Source organism: Callospermophilus lateralis, chromosome 7 (assembly GCF_048772815.1).
Source record: "Callospermophilus lateralis isolate mCalLat2 chromosome 7, mCalLat2.hap1, whole genome shotgun sequence".
Lineage (NCBI taxonomy): Eukaryota > Metazoa > Chordata > Mammalia > Rodentia > Sciuridae > Callospermophilus > Callospermophilus lateralis.
In genome coordinates, this window is record NC_135311.1 from 139,796,023 (window position 1) to 139,820,647 (window position 24,625).

A 24,625-nucleotide genomic window follows, 5' to 3' on the forward strand; every position below is an offset into this window, starting at 1 on the left:
TTACACTTGATCCCAATTTTTCACTGCTTTATGACTTTAAAAGGCATGTCATATATAAACAGCAAGTAAAAGGGAAAGATTGAGAAAGGACACAAGGCTAGTGACCCACTAGTTCATTCAATAGCGTTTATTGAAACTCCACTGTGCCAGGCACTATCCTATGCACTGGGACATGGAACAAGACAGAGACCCTGCTCTCATGGAGCTTCCATTCTTGTGGGAGACAAACAGTAATCAACATAAAGAGATTCCAGGGAAGGGAAGTGCCAGTAAGAAATGGAAGCCTGCTGAGGGACTGCAGGCAGAGTAGCATCAGGGACGAGCACGAAGAACCCCAGGACCAGGAGGCACACAGGTGGAGACCTGCTCTCCAGAGATAAATGAGGCCACGGGCTCCTTCACAATCACTCTGGATGAGGCAAGAGGAGGTCACTTTGATCTATTTCATTTTTAGTAACATTCAGTTCAAATGAATTTGAGGTTTTGAGTACAATTAATTCACTAATAGAACTGTCTTGAGGCCAGATATGGAGCTGGCAGGATGGTAAAGCTCTCCCTACGAATTTTGCCAGCTTCACCCCAATGTGTCAGACCTCACGGCTCCAGCTCTGTGGATCCCTCTTCTTGCTGTGCCCATGAACAAGTGTGTGGTGAGAGCCTGAAATAAACAGGTGTAAAATGGGTCAAGGCCGCCGCTTCTATTTCTGTTTCTAACTGAAGAAAATTTGCCCCATTTCTAGAGGCAGAGAGAGGAGAAATCTGAATAAAGGCAAACTACAGCATAGATTAAGCACATATAGTTGGTATGTGTATGCATGTACATGTACATGTATATACATCTACCCCACACATGCTGTGTATACATGGAGCAACAATACCTCAAAATTGGGCTTTGTACAGTCTTTAGGCAATCACTACAGCATAACTTTTATTAAGAGTTGTAGATTTTGTCTTCAAGAACCTATAAAACTTTTTTAAAGGATCAAATTAAAAATTAGAGGTTCAAAGATGATCAAGGTCCAGATTCAATAACGCTCATTTTAGAAGAATTTTATTTTTTAGCTTACTATGCATATTCAGCAAACTACTTCAGTTTTTGTTTTGTTTTTTTTTCTAATACAGCATCCCAGGGGAGTCATTATGTATATCGGCTCTCTAATTCAGATTAGCATGTCTAAGTACATATTGATATAACAGAACACCATGCTCTGAGAGGCCCCCAGCTAGAGACTATTTGTGAAGCACAGCACTAGGAAGGTGGACTTCAATTCCCAGCACTTGCTACTGTACTTTCTAGACCAGTTTCATGGGTTAGAAAAACACAGCATTCCAAAGGGATACTGGAGGGTGCGTGAATAAAAGGACTAATGTTCCTAAGTAAGGTAAGGTCCTAACAGACTACAGGTGAATTCCACAGTAGCCTTGAAACTATCAAAACTAACTACTGATACAGAAGGAAATCTCAAGATATCTGTTCGTTTACCTTCCTTAGGGACTACTGCAGGGACAGAGTCAAGTGAGTGACTTCAGTTCAAACAGGGAATACTGTGCATATGAGTCTCATAAGGCAAGTTGGACAATATGAGGAAGAGGGGCTGGATGCTCATTTCTTTCCCCAATTTGGAACTGAATTCCAACCAAACCTCAAACTAACTGAACATAAGCATGACTGTTTAATTCCAGCGGATCAAGGTAAATAAAAAAGGCCTACTACTTTCAGGCATGTGCCCAGTGCTCAGAGGCCAGCCACCTTCACAAGCCTGCAATAAGGTACTTTTTAAAAAGGTCATGTTGTGAAAAGAAAAGAGTTGTGGGTTTCTTACAATGCAAAGTCCTCATTCCATTTTTGATCTATTTTCCCAAGATTTATTTCACTTAATCATTAGTTACTTAAGATATCACAATGACAAATTGAAGATCTCAAGGTGATCAAATGTAAATTACTTTTTTCTTTTTGCATAAAATGTGACCATCTCTGGAATCAGACAGCAGCTTCTGACTTGTTTTCCATTGCTCTCTGCTACCAAAATTTTAAGACCTGTATAAACAAAAACAGTATTTATTCTTCTCTTTCTCCAAAACAGGAATCAAGTTTACCTTTTTGACTTGAAGGTACATTACCCCACCATCACTCCCCCACCCATCCACCCAAATTCATTCACTCACAACCATGTGCAGATGCTGGGCTGGGTTCTAGGGAAACAGAAATAAGGGAGGCCCAGCACCTGCTCCCAAAGAGCTCCCAATTTAGTAGATTAAAGACACCAATAAAGAGACCATGACTTTTTCATGGTGACAGTCCTCACAGGGGATATGGGAAGGAGAAGAATGAACCAAAGGACGGACTATGCAAAATGGAGCCCAAGAAAGGGTGCATGAAGAAGTGGCATCTGGGCTGGCCCCTAAAGGCTGTCCACCAGAATAAATGGAAGTAGGGAGGAAGGGCTGGACCAGAGAAGGAATCTGAAAGCACAGCAGACAGAACATGCAGTACCCTGAGGTCTAGGAAAGAGAGAAGAGGCAGGTGAGAGGCTGTGGGTGGGGGCACTTTGAGGTAGGCCCGGAAGGGCTACAGAGTTTGACAGTTCCCTGTTTCCACCTACTTCTCCACCCAGAGGTAGAAGCTGCAGCTTAATGAAGACTTTACTAGTAGACACAAATCCAGATAATGACAAACAAAACTGCCAGTGTGGCATGCGATGCACTCCCTGAGGCCCAAGGACCAGGAGGGGCAGGTACCTGCCTACTGCAGACCAAACATGCCTGGGGTGAAGGGACACTGGTTGTGATGGATAAAGTTTCAGCAGTGAACTTTTTAAAGAGTCAGTAAATCACACTTTGGATTTATTGAGCATTCTGGTGTTTGGAGTGTAAATTCAAACAATGAACAAATGTCAGAACACTTATTCTTCCAGTCCTCTAGACAAACCAACCTTCACTTTCAAATAAACTATAATTTTGTATACACCAATTAAGTAACTGCACTAACAATGCTTTTTTAAAAAGTGAATGCTTTGGGTTCTCTTTCACAAATGTGTGATATAATTTACACATGACACCATAGCTCTTCTTTTGCTGGGATATATTCCAGTCCATTTGTCATAAAGATTTATGTGTGAAAGGGTGACTTTGTAAGCAAAATACCACTTAGTGAGGAAAACCTCAAAACAAATTGCAAAGAAGCCATTAATGTTCTTTTAATTTCTTACTTAATTTCCAGTTCTTGATATTCACACACTTCCCCATCAGATGGAAAACATTTTAATTAGAAAACTCACATAAGGAGAAAGCTTTCCTCGTTACTAAGTGGCGTTTCCTGGGCTTGCTTTCAGGGAACACTACAGTGCAGAGAGGAGGCACCACACCCAGAGGGAAGACAGTTCTGACCCAGCAGACTCTCACCCTGCTCTGAGATTACCAAAGCCTAGGTGCTTGGGACCACTTAGATCCCTCATTCCCTGACACTGGAGCCTACAAAATGAACAACTGCTCCTTCAACACACATAGCCTCTGAGAACAGGGGGCACATAAACACAGATTCAAAATGGGTTCTTCTTCCTAAATATCTGAGCTGGGAGGATTTTTGTTGTTGCTGTTGTTAATCCTAATACTACAAGAAACAAACTGAAAGGAATCTAAGGTACATTTGAATTTGATAAAGGTACAGAACTGGAATATCCATTCACCTTTTCCATTGGGATTCAGATGAGCAGCTTGTGTTAACTTTAAATATGAAAAGTAGTAATAGCAACTGAGCTGTGGAAGTGTTCCTGTCTACCCTTTCAAAACATTTTCCTTTTTCCTGGCCTATAAGGCCAAAAACAGCTTCCTGACATCATCCATTTTTATTGATCTTTAAAGACTCATTGTGGATCAAAGCCAATATTTACACACACACACACACACACACACACACACACACACACACATAGATATGCATGTATATATAAAATATATTACCACATGTACCCTATCAAAAGGAGGCAGAGAGGGAAGCCAGGCTGCATGCTGCTGTCCGTATCATGTGGACTGCCTTGAAACTCCTAAATGTCGGCTTCTGCAGGGATTCAAGCGTGTTTAAGATTGTTGAGCTAAGTATTACAAACAGAATTTGAGGGATTTGAGGATTATGCCAAAATAAAGATCAGCATCTAAAGATTTATGTCAAAATAAAAGACAAAAATCTAACGGATATTTTTTTCTTGAGGAAAAAAAAATGGGCTGGAATGAGTTCTTCACATGGGTAACATCTTCATTAGTGGCTCAAAGAAATGCCTTCTGAATGAGAGTGAACCCTGACGGGAAGCTGCCATTTTGAAAAGATCCTCTCAATATTATGGCCCATGTTTCTGATATTTTATTGTGAGTCTGAAAGCATGCCCCATACCCATAATTTCTGGACTTAAGATGAGGCAAGAGCAGTCCCTCAGAGTCCCACAGATGCTGAGACTCATTTGATGGGTGGCAGATTAAAGCACTCAGCCTCCTAACCCCCGCGGCCCCACTCTGTAAGGAATCCCAAGTGGCTTAGATCCACATAATCCTTCATGAACCTTGGCTTCTCTGTTCCTTAAACCCACCCTCCAATAACCTTGGACTATACTTCCACAGTGATTCCCAAGACCTATGCTCTGCAGTATGGCAGCCATGAGCCACTTGTGACCTCTGAGCACCTGAAATGTGCCCAGTCTAAAGTAAGGTGTGCTAGAAATATAAAATACACACCAATTGCAAAGACTTACAAAAAAAATTGATACATTGCAATAATTTGTACACAGTTCACATGTTCACATATTTGAGATGTAACAGGTTAAATATAATGAAATATTAAAATTTATCGTGTTTCTTTCTCCTTACTTTTTAAAAATACGGCTATTGGAACATGGAAAGTTATACATGGCTCCCCTGACATTGCTTTTGAACAATACTGCCTTAGATCTAGATGTAACCACAACTGCACCCTCCACGATGACAATTTCAAGCACACGACTCTTGACCACCCCAAATCCAACAACTCCTTGAATCTGCTGACCCCGACAACCTCTTGCTGTCCCTCATCTCCTCCCTGCATCCTGCTCCTTGCCTGGCATCAATTACACAATCCACTGTCATATGGACTCTCCACTATCATATGGACTCTCCTACTCAGTTCCCTCACACCCTTTCCTCCACTGACCTCAACTGGCAAAATCCTAATCTCAGGTTAAATCCCACTCTTGCCCCTTTCTGGCCTGCAATCAGGCTTTAGGAGACAGTCTCCTACACACCAGCTCTACTGCCTGTCCTCCCACTTTCATTAACCCAGCTGGTTTCAGGTTTCTGTCTTACCACGTCACTCAGGCAGCTCTTATCAGAGCCACGAGTGACTTCCACACTGCCTAATTCACGGTGAATCTTTAGTTGGCATCTTGCTTGACCTTGAGCAGCATGCGACACAGAGAACCATACTGTGCTTTCAGGACACCCCAATCTGCTCAAGTGTGCTCTCTGGCTGCTCCCTCTCATTGTCTGCTTCCTTACCCTTAATGCTGGGCACCCCAGGGTTCCAGGTTTGGACTTGCCCTCCAAGTGTGCTCCCTACAGGATTTCCACCCTCCCACAGCTTGGAAGCCTTCCTGCAATATGTGAAAACATTCCAATACCTACTTCGAGCCTCAGCCTCTCCTCAGAGTTGGACTCACAAGTGACTGACACCCAACACCTCCACTTGGCACCATAAAGTCAACATATCCAAAATACAACTCTGGCCTCTTGCTCACCCTCCTCCCCAACCTGTCACTCCCACAGTCTTCCCAACCCCCAAAAGAGCAAGTGCACTCTCCAGTAACTCAGTGCCGCACTCACACATCACCCGGAATCTTCCCTTGTGAACACAGTACATCTGCTTTTGCTGTGAAACAGGTCCTGCATCTGTTCACTTCTTACTGCCTGTTCAGACCACCATTCACTTCTGCCATGACTACTCTGGTCTCCTCTGTTTCCACTCCATCCCCCTAAGACAGGGAACAGTAACTTTTTCTGAAAAGGGCCAGAGGCAGGCCATGTGGTCTGTTAAAAGGACTCAGCTCAGCTAAGGCTACTCAAAGGCAGCTTTGGACATACACAAAGTAACAAGGGCGGCTCAATTCCAATAACACTGAAATGAAAATGGACACAAAAATTTGAGTTTCATATACTTTTCCTGGAACACCAAATATTATTATTCATTTTTTCCCAACCATTCACAAATGTACACAGCACTCTTAGCTTGTCGGCTACACCGAAGCAGACAGCAATCTGGCCAGCAGGCAGCTGTCTGTGGACCGTGCCCTAGACTCTGCCCTACATTCAGAGTGATTCTTTTTATCATGTTTTTTTCTGCTCAAAAATTCTTGGACCATTTCCCCTCTCTTCAGTAAAATCAAAGGTCTTACCCTGACCTGCAAGGCCCTCAGGGATGCTGCTCCTGGCTGCTCCCCTCCCCACCCTCCTAGAGACAGGGACAGTTCCCACCTGGCTTCCTGGCTTCTCTTCCACCTTTGACAAAGCTACATCAACCTTGGGGCCTTTGCTTTTTCTGTTCCCTTGACTTGGAATACCCTCCCTCTGGATGGATAGCTATGTGGCTCATGATGTGGCCTTCCTTCACCCCCCATTATGAGGGAATCCCACTTAAGTCATAATGCTAACGAACACTTACACCCAGGCATCCAGGAGCCCTCCAAATGGCTTCCCTTGCAGCTTTTATTGATATTATTATTATTATTATTATTATTATCATCATCATCATCAATAAACACATATTATTGATAATGAGTGTGCTCTTCATCACACTCATTATCAATAATATGTGTTTATTATTTAGAAATAAGCAGATCAGGCAGTGTTTTAATAGAGAGTCAAGCAGCCTGGTATGTGAAAGCACAGAGCCCACTGGCTAGGCTGCAGAAGGAGCAGAACAGCACTCACCTGCACAGAGTACTCTGAGGAGGACACAGAGTTAACCAACATGACTGGTTCATACAAATTCTCAATTACTGTTCCTCTTTTTTTGTTTATTGCCCTTTCCCCTAACCAGAAAATAAACTTTTCGAGGGGAATGGCATAATTTTGCTTACTGCTGCCCTTTACCAGGAATTCAATAACTATTTAAAGAACAAATAAATAATCTGGGTGTGGCTGGACATGCCTGTAATCCGAGACAGGATGATGGCCAGTTAAGAGGCCAGCATAGGCAACTCTTTGAAACTGTTTTTTAAAAAAAAATTTTTTAAAGGGCTGGGTGTTGTCTTTAGCACCATGATCCAAATTAAGCAAGTAATGAACCCAGTCCAGGTGCCTAACAACAGATAAATGGATCAAGAAAATGCGACGTATAGGGGTCTGGGGTTGTGGCTCAGTGGTAGACCACTTGCCTAGCATGTGTGAAGGACTGAGTTCAATTCTGAGCACCACATATAAATAAATAGATAAAATAAAGGTCCATGAACAATTTTAAATGTAGTGTATACGCGCAATGGAATGTTACTCAGCCATAAAGAAGAACGAAATTATGTCATTTACTTACAAATGGATGAACTGGAGAACATTATGCTACGTGAAATAAGACAGATTCAAAAAAATCAAGATTCAATGTTTTCTCTCATATGCAGAAATTAGGGAGAAATGAGAAATTCAAAAACAAGAGGGGGGTGGGGAAAGTGGGGGATATGAAAACAGAACAGTAAAGAAAGGGGAATAAAGGGGGCTAAAGTAGGGATGGGAAAGGAGAGGAAAACCAAAAAAAAAAAAAAAGATCAAAATATGTTATGTGCATTATAAATACATCACAAAAATTCCACTCTACTTTTATGTATATCTATAATGCACCAATTTAAAAAAAAAAAAAACAATAAATTAATGGAAGAAAGACCAACAGAGTAGAGGAAGGAAATCAAGGGGAAGGAGGAGAGAAGGGTTAGGGGAAAATACTAGGGTTTGAAATAGAGCAAATTATGTTATATGCATGTGTGAATATGTCAAAATGAACCCCACTATTATGAATAACTAGAATGCATTAATAAAAAAAAAACATTTAAAGTTAAAAATTAAAAAAAAAATGAAAAAGGGCTTGGGACATATCTCAGTGGCAGAGCACTTGCCTAGCTTGTGTGAGGCCCTGAGTTCAATCCCCAGTACTGCCATTAAAAAAAAAAAAAAGAAATATTTGGTGGTAAGTCACTCTGGAGTGGGCAGAACACTCTACTTCCATCATCACACAACTAGAAAGGGCAAAAATATATGCATTTCATCACCTAATCATTGCAGATTTTATGCCTTTTATTTCTTTTTCTTTTTAGGCAAAAAGTTGAGCGTGACCATTATTTAAAGCTTTAAAAGAGAAAAAAAAAATACTGTGCCAGTATTACTTAAAACTCGTTTATTACTAAACTGTCACTGGTTCAAGATTAGGATGCATGGAGTATTAGTGAATCTGCATTAATGCAGTGGTGACGATTATGTGGTAAAATACAGATTTTCCAGGGCTATGGATGTAGCTCTGTAGCACAGTATTTGCCCAACATGGTAAAGGCCTGGGTTCAATCCCAAGCATGGGATGGGGGTGCACATTTTTTCTAAACCCACTACAGAAAGAAAAGTAAGACCAGGTGGGTTTGTTGGTGCTTCTCCTCTCTGTGGAAGTCTGATTCCTACACAGCAAAGCGGAATAACTACTGCTCTCTATGCAGCAAGAGTTTAACTTCTTAAGAAACTTCCTACAATCTAAAATTGTGTTGTCTACTCCAGAGTTACATGTTCAGGTCTTGAACCACATTAGAAAAGAAACAAACTTTGTAATTGGTTGGGTTCAAATTCCATATGTAAAATACCAACTTAATACTCAGTAATACATTTCTGCATAGATCTTATGGTATTTTCTGGATACAATAACAGAAGACTATTTAATCAAAGCAGCTTACAATGAACTGACCTCTTTTAAAACCAAAAAACATCCTTCCCTGAGACAGAAGGTGGTAGACACATTTCCAGCTACCCATGAGACACAGGCTCCACTCAAAGCACATGCACATCTCATGGTTCTGGCCCATCTCCTTGTGCCTATGCACACACATTTCAGCTAGGACAGATGGACCTTGATTTATAGATGATATTAAGGTAAGTTAAAACACTTCTAGGTTCTATCACTTGATGACTGGTCTGTGATATGAAAGTTCCAGTGTACTTCCCAGTGTACTGTGGACTCTATCCCACAAAAACTGCACCTCCTATGAAAGCAGCACTGTTCAGCAAAGCAGAAACCATGCTCCTAATCTCTACACTAAAATGTTCCATTGTGCAATAAGAAATCAACATCTTCAGTACTGGTTCTACCTAACAAAATAAACTGGGATGCTGGTGGTAGAAACACACCTACATCAACCAGCATGCAATTCTGTTATAGAACTGCCTCTTGCATGGAAGGCCTGAAAACCATGCACCTGACTGCATTAAAAATTACAAGGAAAGGTTATGAAACTTGGGGTAAAGAAGAGGGTAAAACCCAAGAGGTCAAGGTGAGCTGCCCACTTCCCTGCACTGCTCTGGCTCCTGCCAACAGGGATGCAATAGAATAAATGGCTGGGGTTCACTGGAAGGGCCTAAAAAGTGATAAGATCTGAGTTAAGTCCTTTTCTGTTAGTTAGCCCCTGCAGTTGTTTTATTTCTTAAATTCTGCGCCTGATTAGCCAATAAGGTCACTGTGACATAGAAGAGAACCAGCATGAGGCAAACAGGCACAACTCAATTCTGCATTGCTATACAGTGGCAAAACCTGAAAAATCAGGATTATGGTGCTTTCATTTAATACTGTATTTAGCTGATGATCCTAAATAACACTTTGTCAGCTTTTGTGATCTAGCACAAAACCACATGCCTTGTGATCCACCAGCTGGGCTGTGGCAATGCCCTTGATGAGGCTTGAAAGCTTCAGTTGGGACATAACTTTGATGTATTGTCTTTCCATATCAAACTACAATGATTATCCCTGGATCAGGCATCACACAGAGTAGTACCAAAATAGATCATGGCTAGTTAATAAAACTACCATGCCCCACCACGAAAGCAGCTTCTCGGCTTTGCTTGTTTGCAAGATCGAAAAGCCACGGCTGTTTGGTTTACAGGATATGAGGATAAGAACCATCTGCCTGGTCTGGTGTCTCTTTAATTAAAACTTTAATTACAGATATATCTCTGCACAGATATGTGGAGTCTATCAGCTCCTATTCTTAATTACCTGTGCTAATGAGAAATGAAAAGAGTGTTAATGTTTGCTGAGTGTCTATTATGTACAAGAACTTGTACCAGGCATGTAAGGTGAACTAGAGCTGGTAAAAGGAAACCCAGAGCCAAACCCTGACCAAGAGCTTCAACGCTCCAGACCAATCCTCCTCTCACCATCACAAAAAGTTACAGATCATGTAGTTTCTCCTTTGGAAAAATGCAGAAATAAGAAAAAGGATCAGCACCAAAGAGAAAAAAGGACTGGAGGTCAAACCCATTGTGTTTTGTTTGTTTTTGTTTTGGGTACAGGGGACTGAACCCAGGGTACTTAAACACAGCACCACATCCCTAGCCCTCTTTACATTTTAAGAAAGGGACTCACTTAGGTGCTCAGGGTCTCCCTAAGTTGCTGAGGCTGGCTTTAAACTTGCAATTTTCCTGCCTCAGCCTTCTGAGCCACTGGGCTTAGAGGTGCACAAAACCATACCAAGCTGACCATCCAAGTTTTGTGGTAGGTATATGTGATGTTCATCACAGGCACATTTCTGAACCCACTTATAAATGTGTATGGAAAACAGGAAATCTAGTCTAAACACATGGTACTACAGTAACCACGGCCAGTTTCCAGGGGAAACATTATAACCACAACTAACACAAACGAGCTTTTTCAATGGTTTCCTGCCTAGGCAGAAACTCCCTTTCTGGTTAGGGCAGATTTTCACTGAAGAATGACAAAAACACCTTTCCATACCTTTACCGCACGTTTCTCAGCCTCCGAAAAGCCTCGAAGGGCTAAAGGCCATCAGAAGGAACTCCTAAGGCAGCCAGCTGGCGCCTGGGCCAACCTGCTGGGGTGCAGGGCCGCAAACACAGCCTCCCGACTTCCACGCTGGGGAGGCCTGCCACTTCCCTCAGAATCGCCCCACCCTTAGGTCACCTCTCCTGTGAAAGGGGGAAGCAGAAGGAGGATTACTGTGACTACTTCTCCAACATTTCTGGAGGCAAACAGTCAGCTGCAGACCTCTAGGCTGTCATATTGTTTGCTCTGCTCTCTGTCCCAACACACAATGCTACCAGAGGAGGTAGCAGCAGCAAGTCCAAGGGCCTTTCCCTCTCCAAGGGCCTTTTCCTCTCCATCACCAAACAAAGGGGGTCTGACGAGGCAAACACAGATACTCTGGCTTAAAAATATACTAGAAGCAAATACATTAGAAGCCTGATAAAAGCAGCCTCTAGAACAATCTAAGTCTGTTCTATTCCCTAAGCTTCTGTACTACTCAGGGACTAAAGCCTGGAGTTCCTCAACTTATCAGAACCAGTGAGATTAAACTATCTAAATTCACAAGATAAACCAAGTTAGGATAGACAATCACAAACAAAATCTAACAAAGTTCAGGCTTAATGCGGGGTAGTGCCTACTCCTTTGAAAATCAGTTGCTAAGAAAAATAAGAAAGTTCATTTGAACACCTACTATGTGCTGTGCACATGGAGTAGTTAAAGTACTTTACAGCTTGATGATTGTCACACTGTCAAAAATCAGACAGATAAATGTAAGAAAGAGAAAAAGAGGGAGGACAGAACTATGGAGAAGGGAAGGAGAAGAGAAAGGAAAAATGGATGCATAAAAGAGAAAGAAGACAGGTGAAAGGGAGAAGAAAGCAAAAAGGGCCCTCTACTTGGTTCACCCTGTAACTAAGTGAGAGCCCACCTCTCAGGACGTTCGGGGTTCTCACACATGACTGCATTTAGGGAATAGATGCTGGGGCTTTGCCTTCAGGAAGGGTACTGATCAGTGTTGGTCAAATGATTAAACTAGAGATCCATTTTAATCTACAATGTACCCAACTATAGAACTAATTGCACTAGTCCATATTCTAGAAGCACAAATCTGTGCATGTACAGAAAATCAATTTTTGTTTGTTTGTAACTAGGGAAAAAAAAAAAAAAACCTTTCTATATATCTGAACCTGTTGATCAACAGTTCTCTGCTAGACCACAATCAGTCACGGATGGGACTAGTGCTTCAAGTTTTAAACAAAACACTACACAAGTGATTCCAAATGTGCAACCAGGATCAAGTGCCACATATACAATGGAACTTTCCTGATAATGGTGGTAGTGGATTGTTAGAGCCAGCTACTCCATCATATGAGTTCTTACTAAGTTAGAGGTGCTGTTCATTTAAAAGGTCCAATGGTTGAGGGACACTAATATATGCAGTTCAGGTCCTTGTAACGAAAACAGCAGAACAGTCTCTTGTTAAGAGGTTCTACCAGGTTTGCAGGTGAATGCAAGGCAGCAAGTATCAGGAGGTAAGCAGCACCTGGATTTAAATGCCAGTTCTGCAACTGTGCAGTCTACTAGGGATGTGCACCTAGGAAAGTGTATTTACCCTTCCTAAACCTCAGCATTTTCAGATGCAAAACTGGGTTAACACACCATTCATCTCCTGGATAAATCTGGATGATTAAAATGTATGGAAAGCACTGGGAACAATGCAACACATATTTTCTCTCATGCAGGGACAACTGTGGGTCCCATCCTTCGATCTACTTAAGAGGAGTCCAAAGCCTCATACGGTCAAGTAAAAGCCCCTCAACAGTTCAACCCTCTGACTCCTTGAAAGCCAGCTAGACAACTTAGCAGAGTGGAGGTACGAAAGCTAACTAGGCAAAAGGCAGCTCCCTCCCTCACACCTCTCCCCTTATGCCTCCATAACCCAAAACAACTAAAACAAAAGAATAGTCAGAGTGTCAGGCAGATCCTAGTGAGCTGAATTTTTTACAAAAAGGTTAGGAAGCCAAATTTAACTTACCCACTGAACTTCTATCTAGAGGTGCTTACATATCACCAACTATGCAGTACCCCTCTCTAAGCATTCAATGGTTTCTAAATCAATGTTAGAAGACTAACGGTGGGCAGGGGGATGGGGGGGCTGCAATGTCATTTTGTGCAAGGTATATGTCCTGCCCATGGTGTGCAGGTGTGGCCTCGCTCGCTACACGCCAGCGCAGCTCTAAGGATTCCGCACACATCAGCTCAGCTAAAACTCACCAGGATCCTTTGAGTAGGTGCTACTATTATCATCCTCAAGTTAAAGAGGAGGAAACTCAGGCACAGGGAGGTTAGGTAATGTGCTGCAGTCAGACCGCTTGCAAGAGGCCAAGGTGGGATTCAAACCACGGCAGCCTGGCTCCAGAGCCATGGTCCTGGCCCTTCACCACGGGGTTCACTACCACTGCCTCTTGGCACAGCCATAGGATGAGGTTCAGTTTCAAAAGCACCTTTCTTCTGAGTTCCCAGTGTGTGTTTCATTTATCCTCCCAACAACCCTAAAAGGCAAGTAGGAGACACACAGTATCTACATTTCACATACACATAAAATGGAAGCAGCATCAACGAAATGTTTTACAAGCTCCTATGTGGTCAATCAAGACAACTGATTTCACAGTATTCATTCCCAAATTAAAGTGTCAAGTTCTTTGTCTTTGAATATTTTAGTTTGGAAGTAACTACCTCAAAAGACACCAGTGACATGTCCAAAGACCTTGATGCTAGTCCAAAGCAAGTTTTCTGACTCTCAGACAAGGGTTTTCTCAGTGAATCATGATTACAAAAACAGTATTCATGTGCCTCCCAACTTACCAGAAGTCCTAAATACTAACCATATAACTGATGTTCATTGAAAATAATAAGTGTATTTGTGTACTAGCTCTCTTAGAAAAATTAGGTTCTCTTAAAATGTATTAATCAGAAAACCTTAAAATTTTTAACTGATTTAATCACAAAATAAAACATGACAATAGAAATATTTCTGCACCTATTAATGTCTCTTCATCTCCTACTACAGGCTATAAATAAAGTTATCAGGCTCTCTCAAGTAGATGGGGGCCCACAGGAGAGCTGACTCTGTCATCAGAGAACTTGTGACTCCCCAGGGAACCATGGGCCAGCTCATCCCTCAGGAAGAGAAGTGGAGCTGACAAGCTGTCACTGTCCCCTAAAACCCTGTGAGTCTATGAACTGCAATTCAGGCACCATTCCTTTGGTGCTAGAAGGACATGGCATCAAAAGAACAAATTAACAACGTACCTAAGGCCAAAAAAAAAAGTTTCTGGATCTGGAAAATTTCTCTGCACAACAGTGGAACACATTATAATAAAAAATCACCTTAAAATTCAAGGTTCAGCAAAGAAGCTGCTCTCAACCACTGGAATACTTATAATCATGGGGGCTTTACAATCATAGGATAAGTTGTCTACTTATATTCCTCAACTCTGATATTTTTTAATTCTGTGAAAAGAAAGGATACCCAACAGGGCGAAAGCAGCTTTTCAGGTAAATAGGTGTAACAGGCAAAAACAAAGCCTGTGAGCTAAAATGTTCGTGAGAGTTCCAATCTCCAATGAACAGCTCAACACAACTAATTTTAATTTGTGGTTCTAATGAATGATATAAACTTTTATAGGTATCAACAAAGCTCAGAGAGGAATTAAATCCATTTCAGTACTCATTTAGCAGCTTCAGCTGTGTGCAATTAAAACATCAGCATTAAATGTTAGAGAATAAAATAATAAGACACTTAAAAAATCATCTGTGCTTCATTGGGCCATGCAAGAGAGTCCGAAGCTTTTTTTTTTTTTAAGAACACAATTTCTTGGAGTATTTTGCCAGTTCAAAGAATTAACTCAAGTTTGACTTTTGGTTTGTTTTGCTTTTAAGAATTTTCTGAAAAGAAAAAGAGTACAATAAAAATACATTATTTGAAAAGCAATCATGAAATAAGAACAAATGGCAAAAATTAATCTGATATAGGGACCAGCAGAGCTCACTGATAAAGTTTCAGCATAGACAAAACCACATTTTTTGGTCAAATTAAAACTGTGACTTTTCCTTAATTTAGGTCTCAAAGAAATAAAACATTAAAGGAGGTGGGAAAGGCAAACACTGGTAATGAAAATAGCTTACATTCTTCCAGCCCTTAAATGAAATTAAAAATAAAACTCTAAGCTTTCCCTCCCCACAATATTTGAGAATACAAATTATAACCTGAGGGTGCAGAACCTGGCTGCTAAGACTAACAAATTCAAGTTGCTACTATTCTAAAGGGAAGACAAGTCATCATCCTGCAATGGCAGGGCTGTGTGGTGACAGTAGGGGAGTGACAGGGAGTGGCAGTGGAGTGGGGGTAAGGGGGTGTGCATTACATATGAATATCACTTAATTTAGCTTCCGCAAAACACTGGTAGAAGAGGAACTATCCTGTATGGGGGAATGCACTCACTAAACTTAAATTTTAAAAGGATGAAAACACAGATTACATTTTATTTTATAAAACTGAAATGAATTTTAATACAAAAAATGAAGACAGCATTTTGCAAATTTATCGCTCAAAGGGGTATCTCTATCTGAGGAAATCAGCGTGCTACACTTTGAGAGATGAAATGTTACAGCTTGTACACCAAAATTAAAAATGAAATTAAATTAAAAAATGAAATGGTTACCAAGGTAATGCAGGTCAGGGGATCAAAGGTGAAGGGTCACACATTATTAAAAAGAAATCCAAAAGGACGGCTGCATCATGATCTCTGCAAAACAAAGGAGCTCCAGTAAGTACAACTAATATCTCTGAGAAATTTAAATCAAGCTCTTGAAAAGACGACTCCCTGGTAATTGAACATGGTCATTCCTGATTCCATATAAAGCCATTTTCATTTAGGTACAAAACCAATTTTTAATTACCTGTTACCAACAACAACTTTGTAAACATTTGGCCATTCAATCATATTAAAACTCAAAATATCTCAAATTGACATTGATTGGGAAATAGTGATATTTCAGTGGGAACCCACACCCTGTTTTCTGGAAATGACAATGTTTGATAAGTTGCCAACATATCAGAAATCTAATTTGGTCACAGCATGGTGAGTTTTTTCCCTCTCCTCAAGGAATGAGTTCCAAAATTGAGTTTTTGCAAATTTCTTTCATTTGAAGTAGCTGCATAAAATTTCCATTATTGGAACATTTAGTATAACAATGTTCTAGAAGACAGCAATAAAGTGATACATGATAAAATAAACTGTGTAACTATATCTATTAAGATCTGTTCTCACATTCGACTTTCACTGCACAGGGGGGGAAAAAAGACATTTTAAGCAAAATAACTTGCTAGTCCTACTGGAATTACAAGGAGTTAATACAGGCTTGACACGAAGAAGATCTACAAAGGGAAAAAAGCAAGTGACTTAATTTTTCAACAAACGTTACTCTTTCCCCATTAACAAACTAATTTATGTTTTTAAAAAGAAAAGAGCTAAATTTTGTTTTGAAAAATGTAGCTAACACCTAAGTCACAACACATTTGCTTAACTTTCAGCAACAGTAAGTTAACTGTTAACAGTGTAACAATTAACTGTTACAGTAAACAATTTGAATATTCATTTCACTAGTAAATAAAACGAACAGTTGAGCATACTACTAAGATCATCTTCAGCATTTCATCTCTGAAAACTAAGCTTGAGAGGCAACATTCCCTGATTTCAGAATCCAAACTTCTGTGTACTGAACAGCAAGTTCTAAGAAACAATACACATTACATCCTGCCACACAGGAGAGCAGGTGAAGCACAACTAAATCCCCATTTGCCATTTCTACCTACATTCTCCCAGGTCAGCTCTGCCCCACAATACAACACTTAACTGTCCAAGAGGATTTTATTAAAAGGAACAGGATATTCTTTCTAATGACTATGGCAATCAATAAACAAACAAACTATAAATGCCAGATTTTTGTTCCCTCTGATCAGGTTGTGTTAAAATAACTTGCAGAGCTTCATGCACTGGATATAAGTGGGTTAGTGCCTTAAGGCCACATTTCTAAAAACATGACATTTTCCCTTTAAGTTGCACAGCTACTGAAAAGTAAAGCAGCATTCCATTTTTCTGGAATGCTCCTCTCACACAGTCACATATGCATTTGTTGCTGGGAGGCATGCAAGCAATTCTGAACACTACAGAAGGAATCAATACCCATCAAAACAATGCATACGTTGTTTTAGTAGCATCATTATTTAGACCATTTCAGCATGTTTCTAACAAAAGGCAAGAAGCCAGCAGTGTGACGTTAGTCAAGTTTTGTTTTCCTAATATCTATTAGTAAGAAAAAGCAACAAGCCTAGTCAGAACAAATAGCTCCATGGGCAATATTCATTTCCAAAATCTGTATTTTTAAAATAATCTCTTGACAATAAAGGCAATGAAGTATTTATGGATGACTTTAAAAAGTGTTCTAAGTTATGATTAGAATTCACTCACAAAAAAAAAAAAAAAAAAAAAATGGTGCCCTAAACTTTCTACCAGTTAATCCCTGCCAGAAGTGCCAGACACCAACTGCCAGAGGATGCCCCCACCTCCAGGTAGTCAGGAATTGTTCCTCAGCACCTGAATATTACAACCAACACAATTCCCACAAATGATTCCATGGAACTGAGTCCACCTTCCCACCTAAATATTTAGCAGTTCTGACAAACTACCTTTGAAGGAAATTGTGCCAAAATTAAAAATGTTTTAGCTGATTTAAAAACAAAACATCTTGGGAATGTTTTCCAAATGAGTTTGTGATTGGGTAGGGGAAGGTAAGGGCAGTAAGCAGTTCACCGTGGTCCTCACAAGGACCCCACAATACAAGTAAGCAAGCATAAAGCGGCTGGAAACTCTCAGAGGCAACACAACCCCAGCCAGTAGCTAACTGCCACATCCTGCCCTCCCCCACAACAGCAAGAAGAGCCAATTCTCAGAGCCAGTCCACTTACAAAGGAGGTATGGGAAACTCACATATATTTTTCCCACAGGAACAATGCAGTAAGCAGCTATTATGGTTGACACCTGCCTATTTGCCCTGGAAACTGTTAAAATGACAGTTCTGCTCTGAATTCTTAAAGGTGACTGGACCTAAGTAGCTTCCCCCAACATACCCCAAGAGGTTAGCCCTGGTCCTAAATTGGATTCAAGGTATTCTCTCTGTGGAACCTCCTTCCGGTCTCCTTCCCAGGCCCCAGACAGCAGTGGCTCATGAACTAGAATGACCCATCTTCCCTATCCAGCAGCTTCCCATTTCCTATGGCCATGGCCAGTTAATGACTGAATGAACTGAATTAATACTAATAGACTGAAAGGTGATCATTAATCCAAAGCAAACCCCCAAACAGTCAACCTGCAGGATATTTTCATAGGGAGAGGTACAGAAGGAGAGTCAACCTCGGGTAGACTTGTTACAATTATAGCTAGTCTCTTTCTGTAACTAGTAACTGAATTAAAGAGAGAAAGGACTCAAAAGCCCCAACCGAATCCCCAAAACCTATGGGTGTAAGCACAGTATACATGCTAGTCTAAACCTGGAAATGACTCTGAGCTACCACACTCATGAGCTAACAGCCTAAAAGAAGAAACACACCGAGCCCCTTCTGATGGAACATCAAGTCACTAGTGCTCCAGCAAAGGGTCTTTCTCCAGGGAATTCTCACCCACAGTGAGCGCCACCTGAAACTGAGATGTGTACTCTCCATTACATTTTGGTTTTGATTGATTGATTGATTTAGCAGTAGAGGTGAGGAGGGAATGTCATCTATAAAGTACAAAGAATTGTTTCAACTCTCAGACACAGCAAAAATGATATTCCTAAGAAGGTTAAATTATGAAAGAAATGCTCCCATTTTTACCTCAAGCATATTCCTTCAAAATAAATACATGGAAAAACTGGAAATAAATAAAAATATAGTAAAGAAATTCAAAGAGTAAAAGAAACTAGGTGACAGCTGAATCCCACACATTTTACCAATTCTTAAAAAAAAAAAAAAACAGCTATTAACTCAATGATATTATATAATGCTTTCTGCAGTGGAAACTAACTTCAGTACTGGACATAGCAATGTACACCTGTAATCCCAGCAGCTCGGGAGGCTGAGGCAGGAGGATCTCAAATTCAAAACCAGCCTCAGCAACTTAGCATGACCCTGTCTCTAAAGAAAATATACAAAGGGCTGGAGATACGGCTCAGTTAAGTGCGCCTGGGTTCAATCCCTGGTACTACCCCACCCCAAAAAAAGAAAGACACCTAACTTCAGCAAGTATACTCAGCAACTAAAAAAACACCCAGCCCAAAGCCAGTTACAGTGATGGGGCAAATTTTATTTTTAATCTATAAACATCACAAATAAATCATGACATTCAATAAAATGTAAAATGCACTTGAACTAAATATATTCTCCAGTTAAGTGAGGATTATATTTCTATTCCATATCATGTTGTGATTTATGTTAGTTTTTCCCATGTAGAATAAATGCCATACAATGAAAACCCAAAGAAAAACAGCCTTTGGTTCTCATGTGCAACCCCCATCCACATGGCACCCACCAGTCACTCCTCTCCCCTGCCACCAACAGTCACATCTCCGCCACTTTCCCAACCCTCCAAAAAGTACATTTCCTGTCAAACTTTTCAGAAATGGTCTAGAATACTTGTTGGTTTCTCAAAACTTTCTATAAATAATATGGTAACCTACACCTGTAATCATCATATTATTTCCACTATATTCCTCAAAAAGAAAACAAAAACTGAAACCACAATACGTTCCTACCTACCATTTTACCCTCAACAAGGAAACTTTTTCCCCATAGCAGTTTCAAAGATTTCACAAAGAATAAAGAGAGTGGGAGGAAGGGCCTGCAAGACAGAAATGCTTCCATTTCTTCTGATTGACACTTCTGACTGATGCATGTGCTCACCATCATGGTGTGGGGACATCATGCAGTGTCTACCTTATAAGGCAGATGCAGGAATGTGCAGTTTAATAGAAAGACAAATGAAACATGTTCTCACTTTTATAGAAGCTAAAAAGCTGACATCATAAAAAAGCAGACGTAGAATATTGATTACTAGAGCCTGCGAAGGATATGAAGAGGAGGGCTGGTTAACAGGTGCAGAAGGCAGGTGGATAAAAGGAATAACTTCTAGTATTCTATAATGTTCTATAACACCATAGGATAACTACAGTTATGACAACTGTACGTTTCCAAATCGCTAATGAAGAGGATTTGGGATATTCCCAACACAAAACACAATGAATGAATGAATGAATGAGTTAATGGATATGCCAAAAACCCCGACCTGATCATTACACATCACACATGTGTACTGAAACATCACACTATACCCTATCACACTGCAGTTACTGTGTCAATCAAAAATAAAAACTTCATTTTAAAAATGAATGTGTAACTTATTATATGCCAACTGCTCCTCAATAAAGTTGTGTAAGAATAAGAACAGCAGACAGGAGCTCATGCCAGGGATGTGCCTTCTCCCTGCACAGTTAGAGCCGCACCACTATACTGTGGCTGCCCATGCAGAGAATGCCAAGAGATGCACAGGGAAACCCATGGAGCTACTGCACCTGAGCTGCTTCTCGTCTTCCTGTAACTTGAGACAATGAAAGAATCCTCTGACATTTCTCATTTCTTCTAGTCACTGATTCTCATGCTTCAGACTAAATAAGAATCGCCTATCTAAATAGTGTCACTTGTAGTTTCCCATATCCTCCCAGGAGAAGATTACAATTTAGGACATCAAAGAAGCACCCAAGGAAATTACATTTCTGTAAATCCCCCCAGGTAAATCTGACCAGGAGTCCACAACCCTCATTTTAGAAATACTGCCAAGGTAGGTCCAACAAGGACCTACAGGACCCACAGTCCTCCAGGACCCACAAACATACAATGTCAGGCAACCAGTTACAGATATCAAAGTTGCTACAATGTGAATTAAAATTCAAGCTGTAACAAGGTCCTCCCTCCTAAGACTTAAAGACTTCAAATGCCGATAGAAGACTGAAAAGTCTTTAAAACCCCAACTAGCAAAGCTACACTTAAAGATGGCATGGCTGGAGGATATAAGGAGTTCATTCTGAGCTTTAAAAATCATACACAGCAATAGCTCTACCTTTTATTCCTTTCATGATCTTGGACAAATTATTGGGTTTTCCAACTAAGTCTTTTTCTTCATTTAGAACATGAAAATAATAACATCCCTACCTATAGGGCTGCTGTGAGATTTAACAAAAAGTATTAATATGGACTGTTTGGCAGGGTGCTTAGCTAAAAGCAAGGACATTAGCTCTGTGATGCTGATCATCATACATTCCGTTTCTTATCTGAGTCCTTCCACAGGTTACAAGGAAGATACTCCTGTCTCTCTCCTTTTTTTTTTTTTTTTTTTTTTTTTTTTTTTTTTGCAGATGAGCTCAAGACTGTACTGTAAGTCTTAAAACTGACAGAGCTGAATTCAAACTTGATCTGTTCAGATTGGTCTTATTCCACTAATGGAACAGTGAGGGGTTGGCCTGCAGGTTCTCCCCCAGGCCCCAAAGGGTCCCACAATCTGCAAAGGTCCCACAATCTGCAAAGGGTACTACAGAGTCTGATTCTTGAGTGCTGAAGTAGAGAATGACCAAATAAAGAGACGGTTACTTAAGAGTAACACAGGCTGAGCACACACCACTCCATTCCTTACTGTACCTATCGCTGCACCCTGCACAAGGCATTTAAAAGAACACCCAGGGTATTCAATCAATTGACTAAGAGACTTCTATTTGAGAACTTGTCTGCATACTTGCATGCTAATATCAAAGAGTATTTGTATTCCATTCAAAAGACAAAAATAACCCATTTAAAAATATTTATTAAGCACCTACTCCAGAGCAAGCTCAGTTATTAGGTAACAGGGATGGATACATGGCAAAGAACAGAGAAAGTCTCCACTGGTCTACCTAGCATGGAAGTTGATTCAAAACACAACAGGTACAGGGAAGAAGTATAGAAACACACAGCAAGACAGGCCGGCAACTCCACCCTAGGGCTGGCTTATTGAGAAAGAGTAAGTAGCAGTCAGGCTGAGACTAAAGGAATACAGGTGGTAGGTGCCCATCAAACTAAGCAGGAAGGACCACATTGTGTTGCAGAGAGTGCTGAAGTAATTCAGGGTGGGAAACCAGCGTCTGGGACAGTAAACAAAGTGAGAGGTACTTTGCCAGAGGCTAGAGAGGGGACAGACTAGGTCACACAGGCCCTGACTATTGAGGAGCAGGAATGGCATCTGAAGCACAATAGGAGTTATTCACAAGTTTGAGAAAAGAGCATTTCTAAAAGACCATTCTGGGTACAGACCAAAGTGGGAGGAGGCCAGAGTAGAGGAGATACATGGCCAGGGGCACTCTCGAAGCAGCCAGGGCACAGGCCACTGCTGCCTAGTCAGGAGTGGCACTTAAACAGAGTGATGTGAACAGATTGGAAACTTACTTGAGGAAAAAGATACAGTGCAAAGTGGTTTAGATTCAGTACAGATTAAAACAGGGGAAGTTTCTAAAATGACCTCTTTTGGGGAGAAAAATGGTAACTTTACAGTGAAGAAACCTGGTAAATAGTACCTCAGCCAAGTGACCAAAGTTTACATCACCAGTAGTAAGTCACACTGAGAACAGGAACCCTTGATGTGATGTGGTCTTCCTTCCAAAAACCCATAATCCGAGTCTAATGATGACAGAAAGAGCAGACAAACCCAAATTGAAGAACATAATATAAAATACCTCACCTGTCAAGGTCAATAATAAAAAGGAAAGTCTGAGAAACTGACAGTATAATGGAGCTTGAAAACTAGATTATAATATGGCATCCTGGGTGGGATCCTGGAAAAGAAAAGGACATTAGGGAAAAACAAAGGAAATTTGAATTTCCTCTGGAGTTCAGTTTATAATAATATATCCATATTGGTTCACTGGTGGTGACAAACAAGCCATAGCAATTTTAACAGAGCAACTAGGGTCCACAAAATTTTTGCAACTTTGCAGTGACTCTAAAAGTACCCCAAATTTGGGTTTGTTTTAAAAGTGATTCTCAGGATATGACTTGAGCACTTGGGAGGCTGAAGTACTCTCCTAAGACAGAGAGCAGAACGGGAGTTGACAGGGGATGGGGCTGGAAGAAATGGGAAATGCTGGTCAAAGGGGATGTACTTTCAGTTGTAAGATGAGTAAGTTCTGGGCCCCAACACACAGCATGGTGACTATGGTTAATAATGCTGCTCTACTTACTTGAAATGTGCTAAGCAGCAGATTTCAAGGGTCTTGCCTCCTCCCACACGTGCCACATGAGTGGTGAAGCATGTGTTAATGGTTCATCATTATGCAATACATATATATCTCTCAAACCATTACACTGTGAACCTTGAATGTACATAATTTTTATTTGCCAATTATATTTCATAAAGCTGGGGGGGTTAAACCCTTTAAAAATAGTGTAATTCATTGTTCTTGTTGCTTTGTCCCCTTTAAAAAAAAAAAAAAAAAAAAGGTCATATTGTTCATGTACAAGATGAGACTGACAAAATCTCTTTGCTTCACTTTTAGAAAACCAAGGGGGAAGAGGAGAAGGGCCTTGGTCTAATTCCTGAGAAATATCCACATTTAATGGTCACAGAAAGAAAAGTCTAGGATCAAGCCCTGAGGAGAGTCTGGCTCTCACATTTGCCCAACCACGTTCACAGTAGCGTTATTCAAAATATCCAAAGGTAGAAGCAACTCAAGTATTTATTATTGGATGAATGCATAAACATAATGGTCTATACATAATGGAATATTATTCAGCCTTTAAAAGAAAGGAAGTTCTGTCACATGCTACAACATGGATGAACCTTAAAGACACCATGTTAAAAGAGGCCAGTCAAATGAATGAATGAATGAATGAATGAATGAATGAATGTTGTGTGACTCCACGTTCTGAGGACCCTGGAGTAGTCAGATTTGTACATGGACAGTAGACAGTAATTGCTAGGAGAGTGGTGTGGGGAATTAGCGTTTGATAAGGACAAAGCTGTAGCTTGGGAAGATAACGTTCTGAGCTGAACAGTGGTGATGGTCACAAAATAATGCAAATGTGTTTAAAAACACTATTAAACTGTACAAGTAAAAATCACTGAGGGAGTCAATTTTCTATTGTATATACCTCACCACAATAAAAACATTTGTTAAATGTTTAAATGGACACAATATCTTTGTTTGTTTGTTTGTTTTTATGTGGTGCTGAACATTGAACCTAGTGCCTCACGTGTGCAAGGCAAGTGCTCTACCACTGAGCTATAACCCCATCCCCCAATAAAAACATTTTTAGAGAAATCTGGCTCTCCAAATATTAAATCATTATCAACCTGTCAAGATCTACAAAAATTTTGAAGTGGGAGTACATTAGCCTAGAGCAGCGCTTCCTGAATACTTCCTAATCACGGGCAGCACACAAAGAATGGGTTGCAGGTGTTGATCCCTGGTCCCCTGTGAGGGGAC

At 40.6% G+C, this 24,625-nt stretch overlaps 1 protein-coding gene across 10 annotated transcripts in view; it reads right to left on the reverse strand.

The window, feature by feature from the left end:
* Camta1 (calmodulin binding transcription activator 1) overlaps window positions 1-24,625 on the reverse strand; it is a 762,517-nt gene that overhangs the window by 676,038 nt on the left and 61,854 nt on the right. Inside the window, exons 4-7 of one of the 10 annotated variants that reach the window (XR_013091864.1) lie at window positions 15,745-15,828; window positions 13,295-13,572; window positions 10,991-11,181; window positions 113-2,038 (exon numbers count right to left, since the gene is read on the reverse strand). The exons of 1 other annotated variant lie outside the window; for it this stretch is intronic. Coding sequence is in view for 1 of the 9 variants with exons in the window: in XM_076861380.1 (XP_076717495.1) it covers window positions 2,021-2,038 (18 nt within the window). In the remaining 8 variants the exon portion in view is untranslated. Of the gene's footprint in view, window positions 1-112; window positions 2,039-3,969; window positions 4,058-10,990; window positions 11,182-13,294; window positions 13,573-15,744; window positions 15,829-24,625 lie in introns of those variants that run through there. 8 more of the 10 variants (XR_013091867.1, XR_013091866.1, XR_013091863.1 and 5 more) reach the window with 8 other exon arrangements.